At 34.5% G+C, this 23,246-nt stretch overlaps 3 protein-coding genes across 3 annotated transcripts; all 3 read left to right on the top strand.

The window, feature by feature from the left end:
• The first annotated feature begins 2,372 nt into the window (after positions 1 to 2,372).
• LOC143550772 (uncharacterized) lies at positions 2,373 to 3,497 on the top strand. Its single transcript, XM_077041365.1, has 2 exons — positions 2,373 to 3,111; positions 3,352 to 3,497. The coding sequence occupies exons 1-2, from the start codon at positions 2,373 to 2,375 to the stop codon at positions 3,495 to 3,497; spliced, it is 885 nt and encodes a 294-aa protein (XP_076897480.1).
• A 5,550-nt stretch (positions 3,498 to 9,047) lies between these two features.
• Positions 9,048 to 11,590, top strand: LOC143550784 (shikimate O-hydroxycinnamoyltransferase-like). The gene is made up of 2 exons (XM_077041374.1): positions 9,048 to 9,559; positions 10,524 to 11,590. The coding sequence occupies exons 1-2, from the start codon at positions 9,146 to 9,148 to the stop codon at positions 11,409 to 11,411; spliced, it is 1,302 nt and encodes a 433-aa protein (XP_076897489.1). The 5' UTR covers positions 9,048 to 9,145; the 3' UTR covers positions 11,412 to 11,590.
• Positions 11,591 to 16,903: 5,313 nt separating this feature from the next.
• LOC143550758 (uncharacterized) lies at positions 16,904 to 18,700 on the top strand. The gene is made up of 2 exons (XM_077041353.1): positions 16,904 to 17,381; positions 18,412 to 18,700. The coding sequence occupies exons 1-2, from the start codon at positions 16,932 to 16,934 to the stop codon at positions 18,601 to 18,603; spliced, it is 642 nt and encodes a 213-aa protein (XP_076897468.1). The 5' UTR covers positions 16,904 to 16,931; the 3' UTR covers positions 18,604 to 18,700.
• The last annotated feature ends 4,546 nt before the right edge of the window (positions 18,701 to 23,246 follow it).

Below are 23,246 nucleotides of genomic sequence, written 5' to 3'. Positions count from 1 at the left end.
TGATCACCATACGATAAAATAATATAAAAATATAATAAACCAGTATTCAAGTTTTTTTTTTAATTTTTTAATATTAGAACACGTTAAACAATGCTAATTTTTCTTTTGTTTTCAACATCTTCTTTCATATAATAATTTGCTTTATACAAGGGGGGCATATGTGGAAAATGCCTTGAGTAGGATTTGCTATCATTTTTAATTTTGTTAAGTGATTTATTATAAGTCAACCTTTCTAGAAGGCTGCCAATGAAAAAGAGGTTATTATATCAAAATATATTTAACTTTTAAGTTTTATCAAATCTATTTTCTGATATTTATTTGCTAAGTGACTATGAAAAAATATAATAAACCATACCTTTTTTTTCTTTTCAGGACTTTAATAAAATAAAAACTTTTATTAGAGGACCTTCAATTCAATTGAGATCCTCTTTATCACATTTTTTTTTATAAAAAAATGTTGGAAATGAAAATTGAGGTCCTTTCAAATTAATTAAGATTTGGTGTTATGTCCTCACGTAAAGAATAACACGGCATAAGAAGTAAAATAAAAGTCTACTTATACATAGTAAGAATGCGAGGTAATTCAAGCTATTGTGTCGATAATGTGTTGGATGAATTGGTTGACGAGGAATGATATAGTGTTCGACATGAAGGTCCTCTCAATTGAGAAAGTGATAAATTGACATTAAGGTCATGTCATTTCTTTGGGTGAGTAGTCGAAATAAGAGCTCGGGTCTAGAGTGAGAGAAATGAGTCGTTTTAATTTTGTGAATTTTCCGTTGTAGCTTGGTTGTATAGTTTAGATGTGTCGTTTTGTTGTTTCTTTTCTTGTATCTTGGGGTCACTTGTGTCTTATAAGCAATCCTTTTTGTTTTTTATAATATTTGGCCTTTCAACACTTAAACGATAATCAACAATCATTTAAAACAACACATAAGGTTTCAAACATGTCAATTTAAAAATTGTTGATTTAAATTGTTGATTCAGTAAATATTTTTTTTTTAACGCCAACAAAAACCATATATACGATTGGTGAAATTACCATATATATTATAGTAATACAATTTATAATTTTAAAAAAGTTACAACAATACTTAATAGAATATTCAAGATGGCTATACCGCTATACGACAGCCGGCAGACAGAATCACAGAGCTTACGGTATTTCTGTTGTAAACTTATTATAAGATCCATGTTTTGCGTATAATTTTAATGATATCATATAAGATACATAATAAAAAAATAAAATGATAAAAAAAGAAATTACCTATCATGTATCAATACGTAACGTTTTGATCAGGATTTTAAAATTAGATTTAATTCATCACTTCGCTTCATGCATTGAAAATAGTGTACTTTTAATTAAATTATCCCTTTCTTGGCGTCTACAATTGTGTATTTGTTTAACATGTTTCTTTGTCAACATATTACAATAACGTACTATCAAAATTGTGTATTTTCAACAATATTATCCATTATCTTGCATGTCAATAATTGTGTATCTTTGACGTGAACTAAAGCTTTCTCATTTGACTGTTTTATCCGGCTCCGTAGAAAGCTTTCTTTACTCAAGCAAAGACGAAGCAAAACCTTTCTTTTCTTATGATTAGAGGGAAGGATCACTCCAAAAAGCAAGCTTTCTTTATATACGATAAATAAATTTGAAGTTCTTTCCTCGGTCTTCATTCAGTGAAAGGTAGTTCGTTGGGCCTGTATTTTGCTCCCAGATAGAGGAATAAAAACTAGTTCGACCGGAAGGGAGAGGATAGGCGAATCAGTAACTGAAATGAAAGCTGGAGTCAGACAGTCAGTTATCTTTTTAACATGTCTTTATGTCAACATATACATAATTATGTGTTATTATACATAACTTTGGGCATTGTAAACATAGTTGTCAATTATTGTAAAACACATGTCTCGCGTAATTGTATTTTAGAGCATTTATATCGGAATCCATTCATAGAGATTAGGGAATACGTATTATCGATATCTATTCCCTATATTTGTTATGAATAAATAGTTAAGGGGCTTATTAGTCATTTTACATACTTGTAATACTTGTTTTGTTTGTAACAGATAGGTTAAATACTGTTAGTTGTTAGTAGTTGAGGTATCGATGAAATGAATAAGCTTCTCTTCTAACCGTCTTCTTCTTCTTCTTTCTTCTTCTTCATTTTATCGTAACAGTGGTATCAAAGCTAACGATTCTCGGAACGCTCTTGATTCATATTACTGATTCGTTCAATTCATTGAAATTGATAGTTAATTCAATCAATTCAAACCCTAGAAATTGATCATTCGTTCGTTCAATTTCAGTCCGATTTCAATTCAATTCATCAATTGATCTTCGATTCGATCAATTTAAACCTAAAATGGCAACTCGTCAACAAGAATTAGATCGCATAGAAAAATCAACAAAGGATAACGCACAATCAATTCAGACACAACAATTGTTGTTGGAGGAAAATTCGAATCATGTCAAGAACCTGCAAATTCAGATGGCAGAGATATGTACACAGTTGAGAGAGATGAAGAAACTTATGTTACACAATAACAGAGGTAACGATCAGAGATTGGTTCGATTGGGTCGATTAGATTTTCCAAAGTTTAATGGTGAAGATGTGGAAGGATGGCTATACAAATGTGATCATTTCTTCTCAATGGATAAAACACGATCAAATCTTAAAGCCTATTTTGCTGTGGTAAATCTTGAAGGTCCAGCACTACAATGGCATCAAGGTTTTATGTCAAGTCAAAATAGAGTTATTGAAGATATAGTGTGGGAGGATTATGCAAGATCTATTTTGAACCGGTTTTCTACAAGATTATCTGAGAATCCTATTGAAGACTTAAAGAACCTGCAACAAACAGGTACTTTACAAGATTATTGTGAGGCTTTTGATGCATTATTGAATAAGGTTCAGCTATGTGAAAGTTATGCTGCTGGATTATTCATTGCTGGGTTAAAACCTGAGATAAGATGTCTAGTTAAAATCTTTAAACCTCAAACAATAAGAGATGTTATATCTATGGCGAAACAACAAGAAGTGGTTTATAGCACATTGTTTGGCAGTAAAGATGTTAGGAAGTTGAACCCTATTCCTATGAACAGTACTACCCAAGCGAAGTTCAATAATAATTCTACTGCAGTGACACCTTACAAACCCAATTTTAACTCAACATCTACCTTATCCTTGTTACCAACTCCTCACCCTAATAAAATGATTAAACCGGTAAGGAAGGTATTTACAAAGGAGGCCGAGGAAAAGAGGGCGAGAGGATAGTGTTTTTGGTGCCCAGAAAAGTACACATCAACCCATAACTGTAAGTATAAACAGTTATATGTATTAGAAATTGGGGCCAATGATGAGGAGGAAGAATCTACTCCTGAGGAGGTTATAAATGTACAAGAAATGACTATGGATCCTCAAATACCCATTCATGTCATTAATGGTGTTCCTTCTTTCAACACAATGAGGGTTATTGGCACTATATGAACTAAACAGTTGCACATATTAATTGATTCTGGGTCAACTCATAATTTCCTCAATTCCAAACTTGGAAATAAACTTCTATGTCCAACCAAAAAGGTATCTTCTATGACTGTTACAGTGGAAAATGGTAATAAACTACCTTGTGCAACTCTTTGTCAGAATTTTCAATGGGTTATGCAAGGGGTATGGCTTAAATCTGATGTGTTGTTGATTCCTTTAGATAGTTATGATATGGTGTTGGGTGTCCAATGGTTGCAAACACTGGATGACATTGTGTGGAACTTCAAAAATCTAACTATGCAGTTTAAAGTAGGGAATCAAAAGTTTGAACTGAAAGGAACTTCTAATCAACCTATGTCCTTATGTTCTATAGAGAAGCTGAGTTCTATGTTGGTTGGGGGTCATAATTTGTTCAATGCTCAGTTGTTTAGTGTTCAAAATAGTGTGGATGGGTCATTTCAGCATCAAGCTAAAGTTAGTGAAGTGCAGTCTCATAAGTTGGTAGAAGCACTTTTACAAGAATTTGAGGATGTGTTTGATATTCCAACTACTCTTCCACCTCCTAGATCCTATGATCATAAGATAGAGTTGATAGATGAGACTGTCACAATTAATCAAAGGGCGTGTAGATATCCTATGGGGCAAAAGGATATAATTGAGAAAATGGTACAGGAGATGAGGGATATGGGTATCATAAGGGATAGTGTGAGTTCATTTGCTTCTCCTGTGGTTTTAGTTAAAAAGAAGGATGGATCTTGGAGGTTCTGTGTGGATTATAGGAAGCTCAATGAGAATACAGTCAAAAACAGATTTCCTATTCCTTTGATCGAGGAATTAATAGAAGAATTAGGAGGGGCTGAGGTGTTTTCAAAGTTGGATTTGAGATCAGGTTACCATCAAATCAGAATGCATAAAGATCATATTAATAAAACAGCTTTTAGAACACACCAAGGGTTGTTTGAGTTTGTAGTACTTTCTTTTGGATTGACTAATGCACCTGCCACCTTTCAAGGTCTAATGAATTCTGTATTTCAAAAGCTTTTGAGAAAGAAAGTTCTTATATTCTTTGATGACATTCTGGTGTAAAGTAAAATTATACAACACTTGAAATATTTAAGGGAGGTGCTACAATAATTCAGGAGTAATAAGTTGTTAGCCAAGAAGTCTAAATGTAGTTTTGCAGGAAGTAAAGTGGAATATTTGGGGCATGTTATATCTAAGAATGGTGTTGCTACTGATCAATCTAAGATTGAGGTGGTTAAAGAGTAGCCTGTACCTACCACAGTTAAACAGTTGAGAGGGTTCTTAGGTCTAACAGGCTATTACAGAAGGTTCATTTCTTCTTATGTGTCAATTGCTAAGCCATTGACTGCATTGTTACAGAAAGATTCGTTTAAGTGGTCTGATCAAGCCCAGAATGCATTTGAACAACTTAAACAAGCTTTAATGCAGGCCCAGTGTTAGCATTACCAGATTGGTCTAAGGAGTTTGTTATAGAGACTGATGCATCTTCAAAAGGTTTAGGGGCAGTTCTAATGCAAGATCAACATCCTTTAGCCTTTGTTAGTAAGGCTTTGTCAGTTAGGCAGTGCAGTCTCTCGGTTTATGAAAAAGAGTTGATGGCTATATTGCCATAAACATTGGCATCAGTACTTGATACTTAAACATTTTGTAATAAGAACTGATCAGAAGAGTTTAAAACATCTGTTGGAACAAAAAATCACCACACCATTACAACATACATGGTTGAGCAAATTGATGGGATATGATTATGAGATTGTGTATAAGAAAGGACCTGAGAATAGTACAGCTGATGCTTTATCAAGAATTCATGGTACAACCTTATTTCAAATGGTTTTGTCATCTTATGAGCCACTATTATTGGGAAAATTAAAATCTAGTATGGCTAGTGATGTGGTAGCACAAGAAATTATTCAGAAGTTAATACAAGGAGAGACGGTACGACACATGACTTGGGATGGAAGTGTATTAAGAAGGAAAACGAAACTGTGGGTTCCTAAAGATGTATCATTAAGACAAGAAATTCTATCACTTTGTCATGCATCTGCTCAAGGGGGTCATTCTGGAATACACTCCACTTCACAAAGATTTAAGAGTATGTTTTATTGGAAGGGTGCTTCAAAAGACATTAAACAGTTTGTCAAAAGGTGTGATACTTGTTTAAGAGCAAAGTATGAGACTGTAGCAGTTCCTGGGTTATTGAATCCTCTTCCCATACCTACATCTATTTTTACAGATATCTCTATTGATTTCATTGGAGGGTTGCCTATTTCAAAAGGTTATGATACTATTTTAGTGATTGTGGACAGATTCACTAAATACGGTCATTTCTTACCATTAAAGCATCCTTATACTGCAACAACGGTGGCTCAAACAGTGCTTGACAATGTCTTTAAGATACATGGTTGTCCATTAACCATTGTGTCTGATAGAGATGCTTTATTCCTAAGTAATTATTGGAAGGAATTTTTTAGAATGCAAGGAATCACTCAAGCATTGTCCACTGCGTATCATTCACAAACGGATGGGCAGACAGATGTTTTGAATAGGTGTTTAGAGACTTATCTTAGATGTATGGTGATGAGTGAGCCTAAATCTTGGGTTAAATGGCTGTCATTAGCTCAATGGTGGTATAATTCTACTTGGCACTCTGCTATTCAAATGTCTCCCTATAAAGCTTTGTTTGGTGTTGATCCTCCTATTCACCTTCCTCATATTCCTTTAGACACTAATGTGGCTGCAGTAGAGGATCTATTTCAAACCAGGGAAGTTATGCTAACTACACTGAAGCAGTCACTAGACAGGGCCAGGAATAAAATGAAACAGTTTGCTGATAATCACAGGAGTTAAAGATCTTTCGAAGTCGGGTCTTGGGTGTTTCTGAAGTTACATCCCTATGTTCAGACTACATTGAGAATTCATAAGTATTCAAAGCTATCCCCAAAATACTTTGGTCCATTTCTGATTTTGGATAAGATTGGTCCAGCTGCGTATAAATTGGATTTGCCACCTACTTCACAGATACATCATACTTTTCATGTATCTTTGTTGAAACAGGCTAATGGACCTCCTGATGTAGTGCAACAATTGCCTATGGGTTCTAATAATGAGTTGCAGCCTTTACAAATCTTGGAAAGGAAACTGGCTGGACAAGGAAATAGACCAGTGGTAAAATTCTTGATTCAATGGAAAGATCTTCCTTTGCATGATGCTACGTGGATGAATGCTGACGAATTTATGGTCAAATTTCCTACTTTTCCCATCTGATTCTTGAGGTCAAGAATGCTATATGGAGGGGAGTATTGTTATGAATAAATAGTTCAGGGGCTTATTAGTCATTTTACATACTTGTAATACTTGTTTTGTTTGTAACAGATAGGTTAAATACTGTTAGTTGTTAGTAGTTGAGGTATCGATGAAATGAATAAGCTTCTCTTCTAACTGTCTTCTTCTTCTTTATTTTATCGTAACAATATTTTATTTCTTTTGTGGATGGTTACGAGATTACTTGTTATGATTTAATTAAAAAGTGTGTTACACCATGCAACGTAACCAATGAGTTTTAACTAACACACGCTTTAATTCCCATTGCATGGTGTAGTGGGGCGGTAACATCTTGTGTCACTACATGTATAGTGATGTTACGAGTAGTTTGAGTGATGGGTTATAACGCCGACTCTAGCTTTAATGATTACGATATTTTATACTTTTAATGGGTTATAATGTGTGATTAAATTATGGTATCATAAAAGATCAATTTTCACATGTAACATCACATTGTAATTTATATTATTATTATTTTATTTTACAATATCGCCTGAAAATAAAGAAAATAATAATAGTGTGTGCCAAAAACATGTGTGGCCGCTTTAACAACCATTGTTTTTATAGAAAGTGGTTATGAAAAACTTTTTGTATTTCTAATTCTAGAATGTGGATGACTCGAATTGTTTTAGAATATGTGTAACCAAGTTAATTGTTTATAAATTATAAAACTACTTTATATCGGTTTACGAAAGCTCAAATTGAGTGTAAATGTGGTGAATGTCATTTGACCAATATAGTGCATATTTTAACAACACTTTTGAAGGGTAAACTTGGTACAATACATGAATGTTTATTATCACATAATCTATGCATAATGTGCTATGTGTTAGACTTCTAAATAAACTTTCAAGTCATTAAAGTTCAACTCTAGCGCCAACAAAGTGAACCGAGTGCGTAAAAGCAAACAAGCGGTCAAGCTCATGAACCGACATTATATCGAACTTAGTTTAGCGACCTAGGGTCACAATAGCGCTGTGGTTGTTTTGCAAAGTAGCAGCGATAGTACGGGTTTTGGTGGATTGTTTAGAAATTCAGAATGTGCATACAAAGTAATTGGGGTGCTATACATATAGAACATATGATGATATCTTGAAATTTGATCAATATAATGTTTCAATATAGGTCACGTAAACAATTTTAGTTGTTATGTTTTGATTAACCAACCGTATAACTTTGAATATGAAAGTCTATATGAACACAATTAGCTTTTTAAAAGATAAATAGCTTATAAATTAAACTAATGATTACAAACATAATACATAAAAATTAAATATTTGACATTCTATACGTATTATAATAAATATATATTGTATTTAAATGTTTTTAATAAAATACATAATAGCTTATCCCATATTCTATTAAAAACTCAAAATTCGATTCGAATTTCGTATTCAACTTTTGAATTCAGATTTAAATCTTTCTCTATAACTATATGAGATTTTTTTTGAAAACATGCTATATCTTTTTATAAATTAAGCCGAAACATATAGAATTAGAATAAACTTTTCTCGAATTTGAATGAATACTTATTTCAAATTCATTCATAGTTCTATAGAAAAGCCATTCATATTACTTGCAACTATTTGAATTTATTCTCGTTTTTTAAGAATATAATCTTGTTTTTTATGGAGAATAATAAAATTATCCTATTACTATTAGGAGATGTTAGATTTATCGATAGAGTAAAATTTTTTATTTTATTAACATTAGTATAAATAGAGGTGTAAGGTTATCCTACTTTGCGTGGTTTTTATTCTTATAATAATACTGAAAAGAGTCAAACAGGTTGTTCAAATATCGTGTTACATCCGAATACTTTTTACTTATAAAGTATAATACTTATTTAATAACACATTCAAATGAATGTTAAGATATATATTTCATTCAAAAACAGTGTTACATTGATACGAAAAACAAACGAACAACAACCTGCTCCGCTAGCTCTTTTGGCTTGTAATATAAATTCTTTAAAATTAACATTCATAGACGGTGAGTTGTGCGGTCATAACATCACTATTCATGGCCTGTTAGACGCGACTAAGTAACTTTACAACCTCAACGTTATAAAACCAAAATATAAAATGCAAATGATATTAGCATTATTAAAAGATGACTTTAATATTATCGATGAAGAAAAAAAAAATATTAAAATGCTCAGCTGGACGCTGTACACCCCTCAAACTCTCTATATATGCATCCACCAATGGGATAACACTCTGTGCAACAAAACCCAATCTCTTTAGCTTCTTAAACTCCCCAATCACACACACATATCTTTGTGTGTAACCTTAAAAAACATTAAGATGAACATCACCATAACAAACTCATCAATCATTCCTCCATCAAAAACCATACAAGATGCTCCTAAACACCTATACACCTCTAACTTGGATCTTATTGTTGGCAGGATCCATCTACTAACCGTTTACTTCTACCGACCGAACGGTTCGGCTAACTTTTTCGACACGAACGTCATGAAAAAGGCGCTAGCCGATGTACTCGTCTCGTTCTACCCAATGGCAGGGCGGTTGGGTAGAGACGAGACGGGTAGGATCGTTATTAATTGTAATAACGAAGGCGCTTTGTTCGTTGAAGCGGAATCGGATTCTAGTTTGGATGATTTCGGAGAGTTTACTCCGTCACCCGAGTTTAAAAGTCTTACACCGAATGTTGACTGCTCGGGTGAGATTTCTTCATATCCGCTATTTTTCGCACAGGTAAACTTTTTTTTTATGAATACATGTTTTTATTGGGCGAACAATAAATAAAACCGTATGACATGACTACTAGGGTTGTTACATTTTTAATATGTTTTTAGGTTTGAATATGTGACCACTGGTACAATACTACAATGCATTAATTCAACAACTATAGAAAGTACAAACTTTTTATCCCTAAGTTCATGAGAGATAGTTTTTAGTTTTTTACTATCATACATAATTAAACCATTATTGTAGATTAATATTGCATACAACTTGCAGTAGGCCAGTAGCAATGAATGATAGATTCAACTTGATAATTTAAAAATTAAAAACATATATGGCTCAATAATTTTCTCTAGTGTCTCTGTGTGACAATTATATATATATATTCTAATATATGTCTAGATTCATAAGAGTATCATAATAGTGAAAGTAACAGATCTGCCCATCACATGCATTTTTTAAATTTTACCATAAGACTTATCTTGTAATTCATTTATTTACAATATATATCTTATTTTTCATAGTTAAAACAAAAAAAAAATGTTCTATACATTATGTAATTTTTACACATCATGTGTTACATGTAACTTCTGAATATTATTTTCCAAAAACTTTATTGGGTCAAAGTCATATATTAGGCTGCTATGCACATTCAAATTTCCTATTATGTTATGTGGGCCCAGAGACTTTTGTTTGTGTAGTATGAACGGTAGCATTAATTAAACAACCAAAACTAAAATTATATTATGTGACTTATGTTGTGTAAGACTGTAGCAATTTTAAATTGTGAAGTTAATGTAAATGGCAGCATCAGTTAGATGAAGAGTAGGTAAAAAATGACTTTTATAGAAGTACATAACCATTAACCAATGCTACCAAATGTTAATGTTTTTTTGACTTTTTGAATCAAGTTGATAAAAAAAAACTACTAGAATTCACTAAAACTAATTTATTTTCTTTTATTTTGTTTTTATAGGTAACTCATTTCAAATGTGGAGGAGTAGGTCTTGGTTGTGGTGTGTTCCATACATTATCAGATGGTTTATCCTCTCTCCATTTCATAAACACATGGTCCGATGTGGCTTGCGGGTTGTCTGTAGCCATCCCACCGTTCATTGACCGGACCCTACTACGTGCACGTGACCCACCCACCCCAACTTATGACCATGTCGAATACCACCCACCACCCGTCATGAACACGGTAACCCAAAAATCGGGTTCACTTTCTAATTCATCAACCGCCATGCTAAAACTCACACTAGACCAACTCAACACTCTCAAAGCTAAAGCCAAGAATGACGGCAGGCCCAACCATAGCACGTACGCTGTCCTAGCCGCTCATATATGGCGGTGCGCAAGCAAGGCTCGTGGGCTCTTGGATGACCAATTGACCAAATTGTACATAGCCACAGATGGGAGGGCGAGACTTAGTCCCCAGCTCCCACCTGGCTACCTTGGGAATGTGATCTTTACCGCCACCCCAATTGCTAAATCCGGTGATCTGACATCAGGATCATTGTCGAACACTGCAAAACTCATTCACACCACGTTAAGCAAAATGGACAATGATTATTTGAGATCAGCTATTGATTACCTCGAGTTACAACCCGACCTATCAGCTCTTATTCGTGGACCTGGCTACATTACTAGCCCGAACTTAAACATAAACGCTTGGACCAGACTTCCTGTCTATGACGCGGATTTTGGGTGGGGTCGGCCGATCTTTATGGGGCCCTCAATCATATTGTATGAGGGGATCATATATATTCTACCAAGCCCAAACAATGATAGGAGTGTGTCTTTGGCTGTTTGTTTAGATGCAAAGGAACAACCACTTTTTGAGAAGTACTTGTATGAGATTTAAGGTTTTTGAACCACAGAAGTTGTGGGCTGTTTGGTTTTAGGCTTGAATTTTCATTTTTGTGATAATAAGAGTGTGTTAGGACTTTAGGAGCCCATGATGATTGTAAATTATAAGTTATCGAGTAGAACTTTATTAACTCGTGTTCAAACAAGATCTTGAAAGTATTTTGGTTAAACAAAATGGCACTACTTTCTTCATTATATTTGCAACATTTGGCAATGATTACAATAGTGTACAATAGTAAACAGAACTTATAAAGTTGTATACATTGTTGTAATATGATTAACACGCGTGTTAATACTCGTGCCTAGACCTCGTTTTAACACTGACTTAAACTTTACAACGACATGTCACATGTCGCTATTATGGGTTTGACACACAATGATAGATATGTGCACCAAAACTCATTGGAATAGCGGCTGAAACTTACAAAGTTGGATGCATCGGTTTGATGAACAATTAAATACAAGTGATTACTAAACATGCAAAAGTTGGATACATCGTTTTAAATTTTTAATCCACTCAGGCATGTAAAAGAAATGAACAAACATAAATAGCTTGTTCGTGTTTGTTTGGTTTGCTTAATTGAACAAACGACTGAACACGTGCAATTAAACGAGCAAGATTTCCTTATGCGTGTTTGTTCGTTAAAACTAAAGATGAATATCAAAAGGAAATTCAATTATGTAATTTTATTTTATGTAAGGTTGTTTTTGTTTCCTCCACATTTGAATTGTGATCAATATTAATGGAAATTTAAAGTAAATTGTTATGGTTTAATTTTGTGAAGGTGATTCTACAAAAGTAACTATTAATGTAAATGTCCTTCGAATAACCATTTTACCATCGAATTTCCAAGACCCGTATGGCCGTATGTAGTGAACGAAAAAATCAAAGTGGGCTGTAAAGGTTGAAGGGGGCCATAAAATGGGCCTGCTAATACTCATTATTGACAATTTAGATTAAAATAATTCCATCTTTTAGGTATTCCCGTATTGGCCAATAATAATCTCATCCGAGTTATTTTCTTCTAATAGTCCCACCTTTTCATCTTTTTGGTTTATAATTCCCCAGTTAAAAATAGCTAACGACGTTAGTATAATGCTTACATGGCTTGATGTGTTGGTATATGAAGTGTCTTTTTTTTTGGGATGTGATCCTCACACACCACCCCCACATGCCTATACGGCTCGTATAGGCATATACGGCCGTATAGGGTACACATGCCTGACAACGGGACAAAAAAACAGCTTTTTGCAGCCTATACGACCGTATAGGCCTATACGACCGTATAGGCATTAAATGTTTCGTACTGCGTTCAGACAAAACCATAAAAGCTATAAGGTCGTATAGGGCTATACGACGGTATAGAAAATAAAAGCTATACGGCCGTATAGGGCTATACGACCGTATAGAAAACATTTACAGAAACATTCAGACTGCCTTAATCGTTGCCGGAAAACGATTTAAAAAAAACCTCAAATTTTGGGGTGCATTTTTATTTTAATGTATGTTAACTAAATGTTAAAAAAACCTCAAATTTTTATTATATGTAAGCAACAAATAAGCCTAGACAGTATTGAGCTTTTGACAAGCTAAGCTTGAGCTCAACATTTAAACCAGTTAAGATAAATGAACCAAATATGACCCGTATAAATCACATATATTGTAAATATGGTCATCATTTTTTTTTTAAAAAAAGGTCTATAAACGAGCCAAATACGACCCGTATAAATCACATATATTGTATATATGGTCATCATTTTTTTAAAATAAAAGCGTATACGGCCGTATAGGCCTATATGACCCGTATAGGCCTATACGAGGCACAATAAACGATAGCAGACAACCTCTGACACGATTCAGGTCCTATACGACCGTATAGCCCTATACGAGCCGTATACGACAAAAAATGGTGTATGAAGATCCAGGGTGGTGTGGGAGGATCCCTTGCCTTTTTTTTCCTTTAGCCATACTATGTGATTCCGTCACCACATATAACTCCGACGTATCAGTCACTCCTTCGCCGATTTTTTTTCTTTTTTTCTTGATCTTTACTTTTTGGGTTCTTTTTATGGGGCTGTTTGGGATTCCTTATTTTTGCTCCTTATAGCTTATAACTTAAAGATTATAAGTTATAAGGTGTTTGGGAAAGTTGGGTTTTGTGAGTGTATAAGGTATAAGTTACAACATTGTAACTTATACCTTATGCCTTAAATAAGGTATAAGGAGGTAAAATAAGGAATCCCAAACACCCCCTAAAAATATCTTTCCAACATTTAGAAGCTGTAAAAGTTGTTTTTTTTATCTGGGACTTGGTTAACTGAAGGTGGGTTAATGTTGACCAATGAAATGGTGGTGTTGGTGATATACGGTGGGTCAACGGTGGTGAGGAGGCGGAGTGGGAGGAGGACGCGTCGGAGAACAAGTGGTCGGCGGAATGGAGGGTGGGTTGGGTTTCTGACCTGCCAGAATTTGAATTCCGGTGAACTGGTGGTAGTTGGGGTTTCCATTGAAGAGAAGAAAGTGGTTTGAGTAGAGTCGTGTGTAGATGAAGGATTGTGTACTATTATTATTGTTAAATGGGGTGATGGAATCCACATAATATGGCTAAACACTAAAACGAAAATATAAAAAGCCACTTCATATGCCAACACATCAAGCCACGTTAGCATTATACTAATGTCGTTAACTATTTTTAGCGGGGGGATCATAAGCCAAAAATGATGAAAATGTGGGACTGTTATAGGGAAATAACTCGGATGAGATTATTATTGACCAATACATAAAAGGTTGGATTATTTTAATCCAATTTGCCCTCAAAATTTAAAATGATTTTTTTATAGTTGAGCTTGGACTGATAACAGTAACATGTCTGAATATATGAAACCAAAATATGTTTTGAATTAATAATAGTAAGAAGTGAACTTGAATGGGTTGTCTAACAAACATAATTGATGAGCATAAGCGAATGCACACGAAGCTTGGACGAACGAGATATGTATTCAGGTGCGTTTGTTAAATAAATGAACTTGGATGAACATCTTGTGGAACAATTTATGAATAATGTTATTAAACCCGATTATATTCCTAATTCTTTAAAAGTCGATTTATTTTTACTATATACGATAATATTATACCCCAAACCTGTAGGTACGCCTGATGTCTGACAGGTAATTACCAATCGACATCCCACGGTCCGAGATTTGTCAAATGTTAAAATAAATAAGACGAGTGATTTGAAACAAATGAACAAAATTAAAGGTAAAAGATAAATCAACTATATAGTACAAATAATAAAAAGTTTATCATATAAAATTTACAGCTTTGTTGCAAGTATGCATATTGTCACCATTACCGAAAGTTTTAGACCATGTTTGCTAGTTACTCCAGATGACACAATTTATAACTGTCAATGGCAAAAAAAACAAACATCAAAGGAATAAATCAATCCTAAAAAAGAATTTGTCATCGACATTCAATTATTGTCATAGCCAACTATATCAAAAAGAAAAATAATTTTCTTTGTAATTTGAATGGAAAGTTTTTGTCATGATATAGGAAGGAAATAAATATTTCCCATCTTTAAAATTCAAATTCAAATTCATCTTCAATATCCATGTAGGGACGAGGGGTACCGACATTGATTTTCTTTTTCTCAAAATCTTGTTTTTGATACCGGTATTGAAATATTAGTTCGATACTGACATTGAAGGCAAAGTTTAGAAATGCTAATACCATAACCTCAAAATTTAGACCATCCCAACAAGGTGTTTTGAGGGGTGTTCTTTGGTGTTTTTCTAACCCATCCATTTTGGCATTTTTCTTTATAGTGAAGTGATTTTTAAAACACATTTTCAAGTAAGTTCTTTCACAAAAACTAACAAAACTGAGATAAAGGCGGGGTCTTTTGTAGGTGGTGGGGTCGGGTGAGGTTTTTAGGTGTAAAAGGTGGTGATTATGTGACAATGTTTTATTTATGCTTTTAGAATTCCTTATTGGTAGGTTTAGTTGTTTTAAAGAGTGATGTTTTTATGATGTGACGGGTGATTAAATATGTTTTGTTTTGTGTTTTTCTGAGTCATTAGTGTAGATGCTCTTTGTGTGTGTATCGAGACCGCATTTGTGGTCGACAAGTGGCCAGGCACCCCACCCCTAAGCTACAAAAGGGTGATAAAAGGGATTGCCTTAGTTCAGTCTCGAGGCCGGATGGTAGCAATACACTTCTGACCCAAGCCCTTGAGCAGGGAGCAATTGAAGTAAGTAATCAGCTATTTCTGAGGTTAAGCAAACACAGTCAGTGACAAGGTGAGTCTCAACTAAGCAGTACAGGAAGGCCACTCACTCGGGCAAGTAAGCGAGCCAAACTTGAAAAGAAAACGTTCGACTTTCATGCACACCTTCCTTCATAAGGACAGGTAACCAGGCGGGTGACTCACTTGTAGGTAGCACTATCCGATGCTTTGACTCCTTTTAGTAGTTCCTTTGAAGCTAGTAACTAGAATATAGGACCCGAAAGGCGGGCTCTTATTGCTAAAACCGGAGCTGTTGTAGAGTTGATAAATCTCATTTGAGGGGATGCCTCTAGCAACAAGCCCCTCAGGCGCGGTATGTGTTTATTATTCTTATATTATATATGCGTAATATATATATATATGATGTGATTGGGCTATAAAACCATTACACTCTATAATAAAATTACCCATTTACTTATGTAGCGTCACGTATCAAAAATCGCTCTTAGACCATCCTCTATGGTGAGGGGCTTCGAAGCCACCATGACACGTCAGCGCCACATAAGCACCGGGGGGCATCGAAGCCCACCCCGCTATGGTTTAATGCCCCCCCAAAGGCGCCCATATATATATATATGTGTGTGTGTGTGTGTGTGAGTGAGGGGGACCCACAATGACCATGCATCGCGCCCATCGTTTGGATGACCCATGGGTCCGCACGCCACCACCAAAGGCGCCCCTTAGACTCTTCGTTATGGTGAGGGGCTTCGAAGCCCCTCCACCGTGACACGTCACCACCACGTAAGCAACAGGGGGCATCGAAGACTGGCTCGCTATGGTTTAATGCCCCCAAAGGCGCCCCTATATATATATGCATATGTATGTATGTGTGTGTGAGAGGGGGACCCACATTCACTATCAATCGCGCCGGCCGTTGGAACCACCCAACCTTCGGCGCCCTTGGTTTGACGGAGCCCTCAGCCATGGGCGCCCCATAGCGAAGAGTCTTAGTGGTGTTCCACGCCCAAAGGCGCCCGCCACATCAGTTGACCACGCCCCATGTGTTCTTAGTTTTTAGTCCCCACTACAAATAGTCTTTGTGCTAATTCGGTATCAGTCTTGTTTTGCTCATCCCAGTTTCCATGTGTTAGAAAGTAACAAAATCCACGTCACCTTTATATCTGCCAAATACCGATTTCCAAAATCCACGTCACCTTTAGTAACTCTTCCTTTCAAAATTCAAACCGTCAATATAATCTCTTCACAGTAAACCCTACAACACTCAATGGCGTTCAATGTCCATCGGTTCGATACACACAGCCACTACCAACACGTTCATCCAATCAGTAAGCTTACAGCAGAACAACCGATGGAATCTCGAGAGGCCTTACGGCGAGAACTTGAGAAAGAGATAATCCGAGAGGAGATTCTCGCCGAAGAAATTGAACGGCGGCGGCGCGAGATTTTGGAATTGGAAGTGCGTAGGGAGTTGATAATAGAACGCCGTGAGATGACGTCATTGCCGAGAATTGATGGATTTGGATTTACGTCATCGGCGTTAGGGTTAGGGCAAGTTGTGAATACTAGCCGTTACGGTGGATTTGAGAGGTGTGACGTCAGCGGGTATCACGGTCGTGAGATTGGTGGATTTGAAGCGGTTCCGGTACAGCTAAGACCGCCGGCTCCGGTTCATGTTGATAGATTGAATGCTGACAAAAAGGAAGTGATAGGTTTGGTGAGTATTTGTTTTTCTATTATCCCGAGGCTCGAGCTTGAGATTGGCTCGTTTCAAAGTTTTTTTTAAGGCTCGAGCTCGGCTTGTTTTGAGCTTTTTTTTAAAGCTTGAACTTTAAACTTGGTTCGTGAATCGTTTTTTTTAAGCTTAAGTTCGGTTTTTTTAATTTAGATATTAATTTTTATATGCTTTTATAATTTTATAAAAAAAACTTAAACAAGCTTGAGCTCAGCACGAGCTCGTGTAGGGCCTCGCACAAGCTAAAGCTCAGCGCGAGCTTAGTTGTTCAATGTGAAATTACTACTAATTTTGGAACGGATAAAACTTAAAAGACTTTAAACAAGCTTCCCTAAGTTTAAAGCACTTTTTCTAAAGATTGAGCTTGGTTTGTTTCGAGCTGTTTTTCTAAAGCTCGAACTCAACTCATGAGTCGTTTTTTCAAGCTTAGATCCGGCTCGTTTATTATTATTTTTCATTTATATATTAATTGTTTTGTAATTTTGAAAAATAAACTTAAGCATGCCAAAGCTTTGCTTGAGCTCATGTAGTACACTATACACGAGCCAAAACTCGGTGCGTTGTGCAGTGTGAAATTAGTACATAGAACTCTAATAGGGATAAAACTTAAAAATAAACAAGGCTCGTTAATGCTTGATGCGCCTAAATTAGCTCATATGAGGTAGACTAAGAGCATGCTTGTGATTGAGTTTGAAAACTGTTTATTGACTTATTTGCTTTTTCAAAAAGCAATTTTGAAAAGCCAGGATTTGAGGCTTTTGAAACTGTTTTAATCTTATAGAAAAGCTAAAACAAAAATGATTTTTATAATGAACAAACATCTTTTAACTTATTTGCTAATAAGGTGTTTTTTTTAAAACTCAATCCCAATCATGCTCTAAACAAGATTTATTTGAGAATTGGTTCGGCTCATTTCGAGCTTTTATTTGATCCAATCTTAGCTCGCGAAGGGCTCGGCTTGTTTGCTCCTCTATAGGGGGGTGCGTTTATACAAAACAATTTTCTATTGTAGGGGCATCCCTCTGGCTCAAAACGGAAAGCACCATCACCACGAGCGCCTTCAAAGGAGGAGGATTTTAGGTGTGCGGATTGTAATATCAAAGCACCATCTGCAAAAGGTTTGGCACAACATTTATCAGGAAAGAAACACCTTGCTATGAAAAAGAAAATCATGAAGGGGCCTAAGAAAGGAAAGAAACATTAGTGTTTGGTTTGTGTTTGTTGGAATTTGAATGGTGTTGTACTTAACTGGGACTTTAAATTATGGTTTGGTATGTTTTGTTTGAAGACAATCATGTGTTCATGTTCATAAGTCAATATGAACTTGCTGTTTCCACTCTCAATCTAGTTTACTGTCTTACAATGCATATTAATAAGAGATTAAAATTAACTTGTCCACTAGCACTAACAAACTCTAATAGTTTAATAAGAAGAGACATGTATTGTCTAAACAACAAAAATGTTTCGAGCTAGTGCACCATGCACCCAATGATAATTTGACCAATTGATAAAATGAGCCTGGTCATGTCATTCTGAGAGGTCAAACCGGAGATTTTACACAGATGCGTAGTATATTAAAATGAGCACCATGATGAGTTGACGACTTCATAGTCTTCGCGCTGGGTGCACAAGTACAATGGGTGGTTCATTACCTGTGCACAAGTACAATGTTATATGACAAGTTTTGATTGGATGAAACATCTTAAATAGAAAAACAACTTCTTCCTTTTAAAACTAACAATTACCAACTTCATAATTTCTCTTATAAAATACTACAAGTTTGGCAGTTTTACATCAAATAAGGGATGCTATATACAAACATCACCTCCATGGTGTTTGTACTATGGGTGTTTTCAGGTTTTTTGGGTCGAGTTCTTCTGGTTTCAAAGATTTAAATCTTGACCCGAAACCCAACCTAAATATCTCACGGGTTTTCAAGTTTGGATTGAGTTAATCGGGCTTCGAGTATCATAGAAAAAAAATACAATGCCAAAATAAAGCAATATATTCTTCTTTGTTCGTAATGTAAATAACCAAAGAATAAACAAACATAACATGATAAACAATTCAAAAGAAGAGTATGTTAGAATAAATATATATTTTATATATATTTTATATATGACCCTTATAATTATTTATCTTATTATTGATCATTGACCTAAATAACCTTATGTTTATAACTGGTAAATCCTTGATGGACGGAATTACCCTTACTAACATTAATAGGGTTTCCCCTTGGGTGTATATATAGAGAGCTTATTAGAGAGGTTAATAACTAATGATGAATAATAACACCATAAGAATTATCCCCTACCTCTCTCTCTCAAATCGTGTTCATCAAGAACACCTAATCTCCATCCTAACCATACACCCTAAAGGGGAACTCGATCAGATTAAGAAGATGTCAATCTCAAACATCACTGGATTATCAGGTATTACATATTTCCTTGTTTACATTATATCATCGATTATAGAAACTGATCAACATGTGGTATCAGAGCATGATGTTGATTAATCAGTTTCTTCGATGTCCATAAAAACTGGAATTAAAATAGGAAACGAGTTTTTGATTAAAACCCTTATGTTTACGGTTTTGATCATCATCATAAAACTGATTGGATCTGATGTTCGTATTACTTCTAACGAATTGTTAGGTCTGATTAAAACCTGTTCATTATAAAAACCTGATTATTTTCGAAATCTGTTTTACAAAACTTTCAGATTTCGATTCCAGTATTAAATCTGATAATATAATCGAAAACAGTTTCGTAAAATTCTTGAAACTGTTCTTGTTTTTTTCGAAGATGTTCTTGAAGAACATCATAATTTTCGAAAACTAACCTTAATTAGGATTAACTTGGGAAAATGAAATCTGTTAAAGAGATAATATTATCTCTAAGTTTAATTTCAAAATCTTTTAAATAAAATAAAAGATATAATTTTGAAATCTTATTAAAATTAGAGATAATCTAAAACTTTAAAGAAATAATATTATCTCTAAGTTTAATTTCAAAATCTTTAATATAAAATAAAAGATATAATTTTGAAATCTTATTAAAATTAGAGATAATCTAAAACTTTAAAGAGATAATATTATCTCTAAGTTTAATTTCAAAATCTTTTAAATAAGATAAAAGATATAATTTTGAAATCTTATTAAATTTTGAGATAATCTAAAACTTTATAACAGAATCTCCCAAATCCCTTAAAATTAGGAAAAGGTTATCAGGTTGATTATTCTTTTCGAATTCTGCTAATGTTGCGAATCAAGGCATCTATTCACAACAACTGGACTCTAATCGCAACAAATGAAATGTTGCGAAATCGCATGATGTTGCGAGAATTACATATTATCTTGCGAGTAACATGTTGCGAATGTCCACTAATTATGTTGCGATCAGAACCTAGCATCACAGAATGTTGCGAAGGGACATATGTTGCGAAAAGTCACTAATGTTGCGAACCTTAAGATGTTGCGAGTATTACTTAAGATGTTGCGACGAGCTAATTTTGCAAGATGTTGCGAGTATTACCTATTGATGTTGCGATCAGCCCATAAAATCACAGGATGTTGCGAGTACTCTTAATCGCAACAATTATGTTGCGAGTGCTTTAAATCGCAACAATGCTGATTACATCACAACAACTCCATTCGCAACATCTCTCATAACAACATCATTCGCAACATCTCTTATAAAACATCAATCGCAACATTACTTATGACTGCACTGTTCGCAACATCTAAAATCCCCTAACCAAATTCGCAACATCACTTCGAAGAAATCGCAACTTTACTTATATCTTACATGTTGCGAAATGATCAGAAACCCTTATATATAACCTAACTGATTAAGGGGCCCTGCTCCGTTAAATTACTTAACTTAAATAACACTTATAGTTCACTTCTGCCCAACGGTGATGTGTAACCTAATATTGTTATTTAAGTCTAATTAAGTATGTCACTTAAAAGTGTATGTCCTAACATTATCAGACGTTCGCATGACTTTAGTTTTGCTTAACTTAAACAACACTTCATGAGTTCACTTCTGCCCAATGGTGATGTGGTAGCTTAACAAAGTTGTTTTAGTCTAACTAAGCATAGTCATCTAAAAGATGAGTATCCTAAAATTGCTAGATACTCAAATGACATTAACTTTGCCTTAAATACCTTAAATGTCTCAATTCTGCCCAACGGTGATTTGTTACATTTATGTATTGCAAACTTACCTTGTGCATAACAACTTGATTGTTCCAATTCTGCCCAACGGTGATTTGTTACAATTATTTTCGCACAAGAATTTTATACTTAAATAATACATTTTCTGCCCAACGGTGATCTATTTTATTTAAGTATAATAAAATTAATTTTGGTGTTATACTTAAAATTATCACATCTTCATAATGATCCTTACATTAATGATCCTTCATTAATGATCCTAATTTCAGTCTGCCTTATTAGATTACCCATAACATAAATCACTCTAAAATTCTTCTATAAAGTTTGAATCTCAAACCTAAATCATCCACTCTTATTACAAAACCTAAGAAGAGTTTTGCTTCTAAAAGGGTCTTATAAAATTTGCCCTTTTGAGTCTTGATTATCCTTAAAGACTTGAAATTCTTACTGCTCATTCTGATAAAAGTATTACAGAAAAACACTTGAGCATAATCAGTGGGATAAATAAATATGTCTCTTATTATAATCAAGAACTCCTTACATGATTCCTATCAGGTGAGCAATTACGGATTCTAAAATTCCTAAGACTAACGTTTTTTTTTTCTATGGAAATAATAGAATCAAAACAATTCCTAAGATGCATGCAAAACACTCTAATTCTAAATAAAAAGGTTAATTGGCATTTGTGAATACATCCTAATATTTAATTCCATGACCCATAAACTGAGAGCTTATACATGGAACTTAATGAAGTCTTTTCAGTGTATTACTTTTCCACCAGTACAATTAGATGCCTTAAGAATCAACTATAACACTCAGAAGTACTAAAGGAAACTGAGTGTGTTGCTAGCAATATATGTACAGGAAAAGGAATGCCTAAAATTGAAAATCAAATGTTATTCACCTTATTACCACTAAACCTTAAAAGAGGATAGTTCTAAAGTCTTGAAACAAAATACAAGTACTGCTTCCAGCTCTAAGTTCTCAAAGGGAAAGTCTCACTGCAAAATCATGCCATTAGACTAGGCACGAGCAAAGAGACTATCCATACCTCAAGGGAACAGTTGGCTAAGAAAGGTAGTTACCAATTAATGATATTTAACTCCACTAATATTAATATCCCTATTAACACATGTTAGTTGAGTTTAGTTTTATACGTTTCCTTATCAGAAATCGATAATAATTAAGATGAGAGTCAGTGACTCATTTAATGTTAAGGTTGTAAGAACCATAAAAGCTGTTTTGTATTAAGCTTTATGATACCTTAAACATTCTAGAGTTTACTCAGAATTTAGTATCAATACTAAAGCTACATTTTGACAGTTATAAGGTTTTAAATGACCAAAACAAAGTCACTACTAACTAAAACTATCATATTATCGGTCGTTATTATCTGAATAGAAACCTTATAAGATAAAACTAAGCGATGCTACAAATTTCACAACCTTTTGTTATCATAGAAATGAGAATTTAACAAAAGATAAATGAGACTTACGTACTTCATCCATTAAGACCAAAATTTTCATGAGAAATCATGACTCGGTTGACAAAGGATGAATTGCCATTAAATCTCATTCTTAGTGATTTGAAAGCATGTGTTAAATGCCCTAAATATAAACTGGATAAAGGGAGTAAGTGAGGTCCACCATAAGTTAAAATTCACTGCTATT

Source organism: Bidens hawaiensis, unplaced genomic scaffold (assembly GCF_021521415.1).
Source record: "Bidens hawaiensis isolate Kalapana, Puna unplaced genomic scaffold, B.hawaiensis_p1.1 tig00016188_1, whole genome shotgun sequence".
Taxonomy (NCBI): domain Eukaryota; kingdom Viridiplantae; phylum Streptophyta; class Magnoliopsida; order Asterales; family Asteraceae; genus Bidens; species Bidens hawaiensis.
The sequence above is the reverse complement of the archived record's forward strand: the minus strand, read 5'-3'. Positions and strand labels throughout refer to the sequence as shown.

Coding starts and splice junctions, on each gene's coding strand:
- LOC143550772 (XM_077041365.1), top strand. CDS start 2,373: ATGGCAACTCGTCAACAAGAATTAGATCGCATAGAAAAATCAACAAAG. Junction 3,112..3,351: donor GAACCCTATTCCTATGAACA/GTACTACCCAAG, acceptor TATATGTATTAG/AAATTGGGGCCAATGATGAG.
- LOC143550784 (XM_077041374.1), top strand. CDS start 9,146: ATGAACATCACCATAACAAACTCATCAATCATTCCTCCATCAAAAACC. Junction 9,560..10,523: donor ATCCGCTATTTTTCGCACAG/GTAAACTTTTTT, acceptor TTGTTTTTATAG/GTAACTCATTTCAAATGTGG.
- LOC143550758 (XM_077041353.1), top strand. CDS start 16,932: ATGGCGTTCAATGTCCATCGGTTCGATACACACAGCCACTACCAACAC. Junction 17,382..18,411: donor AAAAGGAAGTGATAGGTTTG/GTGAGTATTTGT, acceptor TTTCTATTGTAG/GGGCATCCCTCTGGCTCAAA.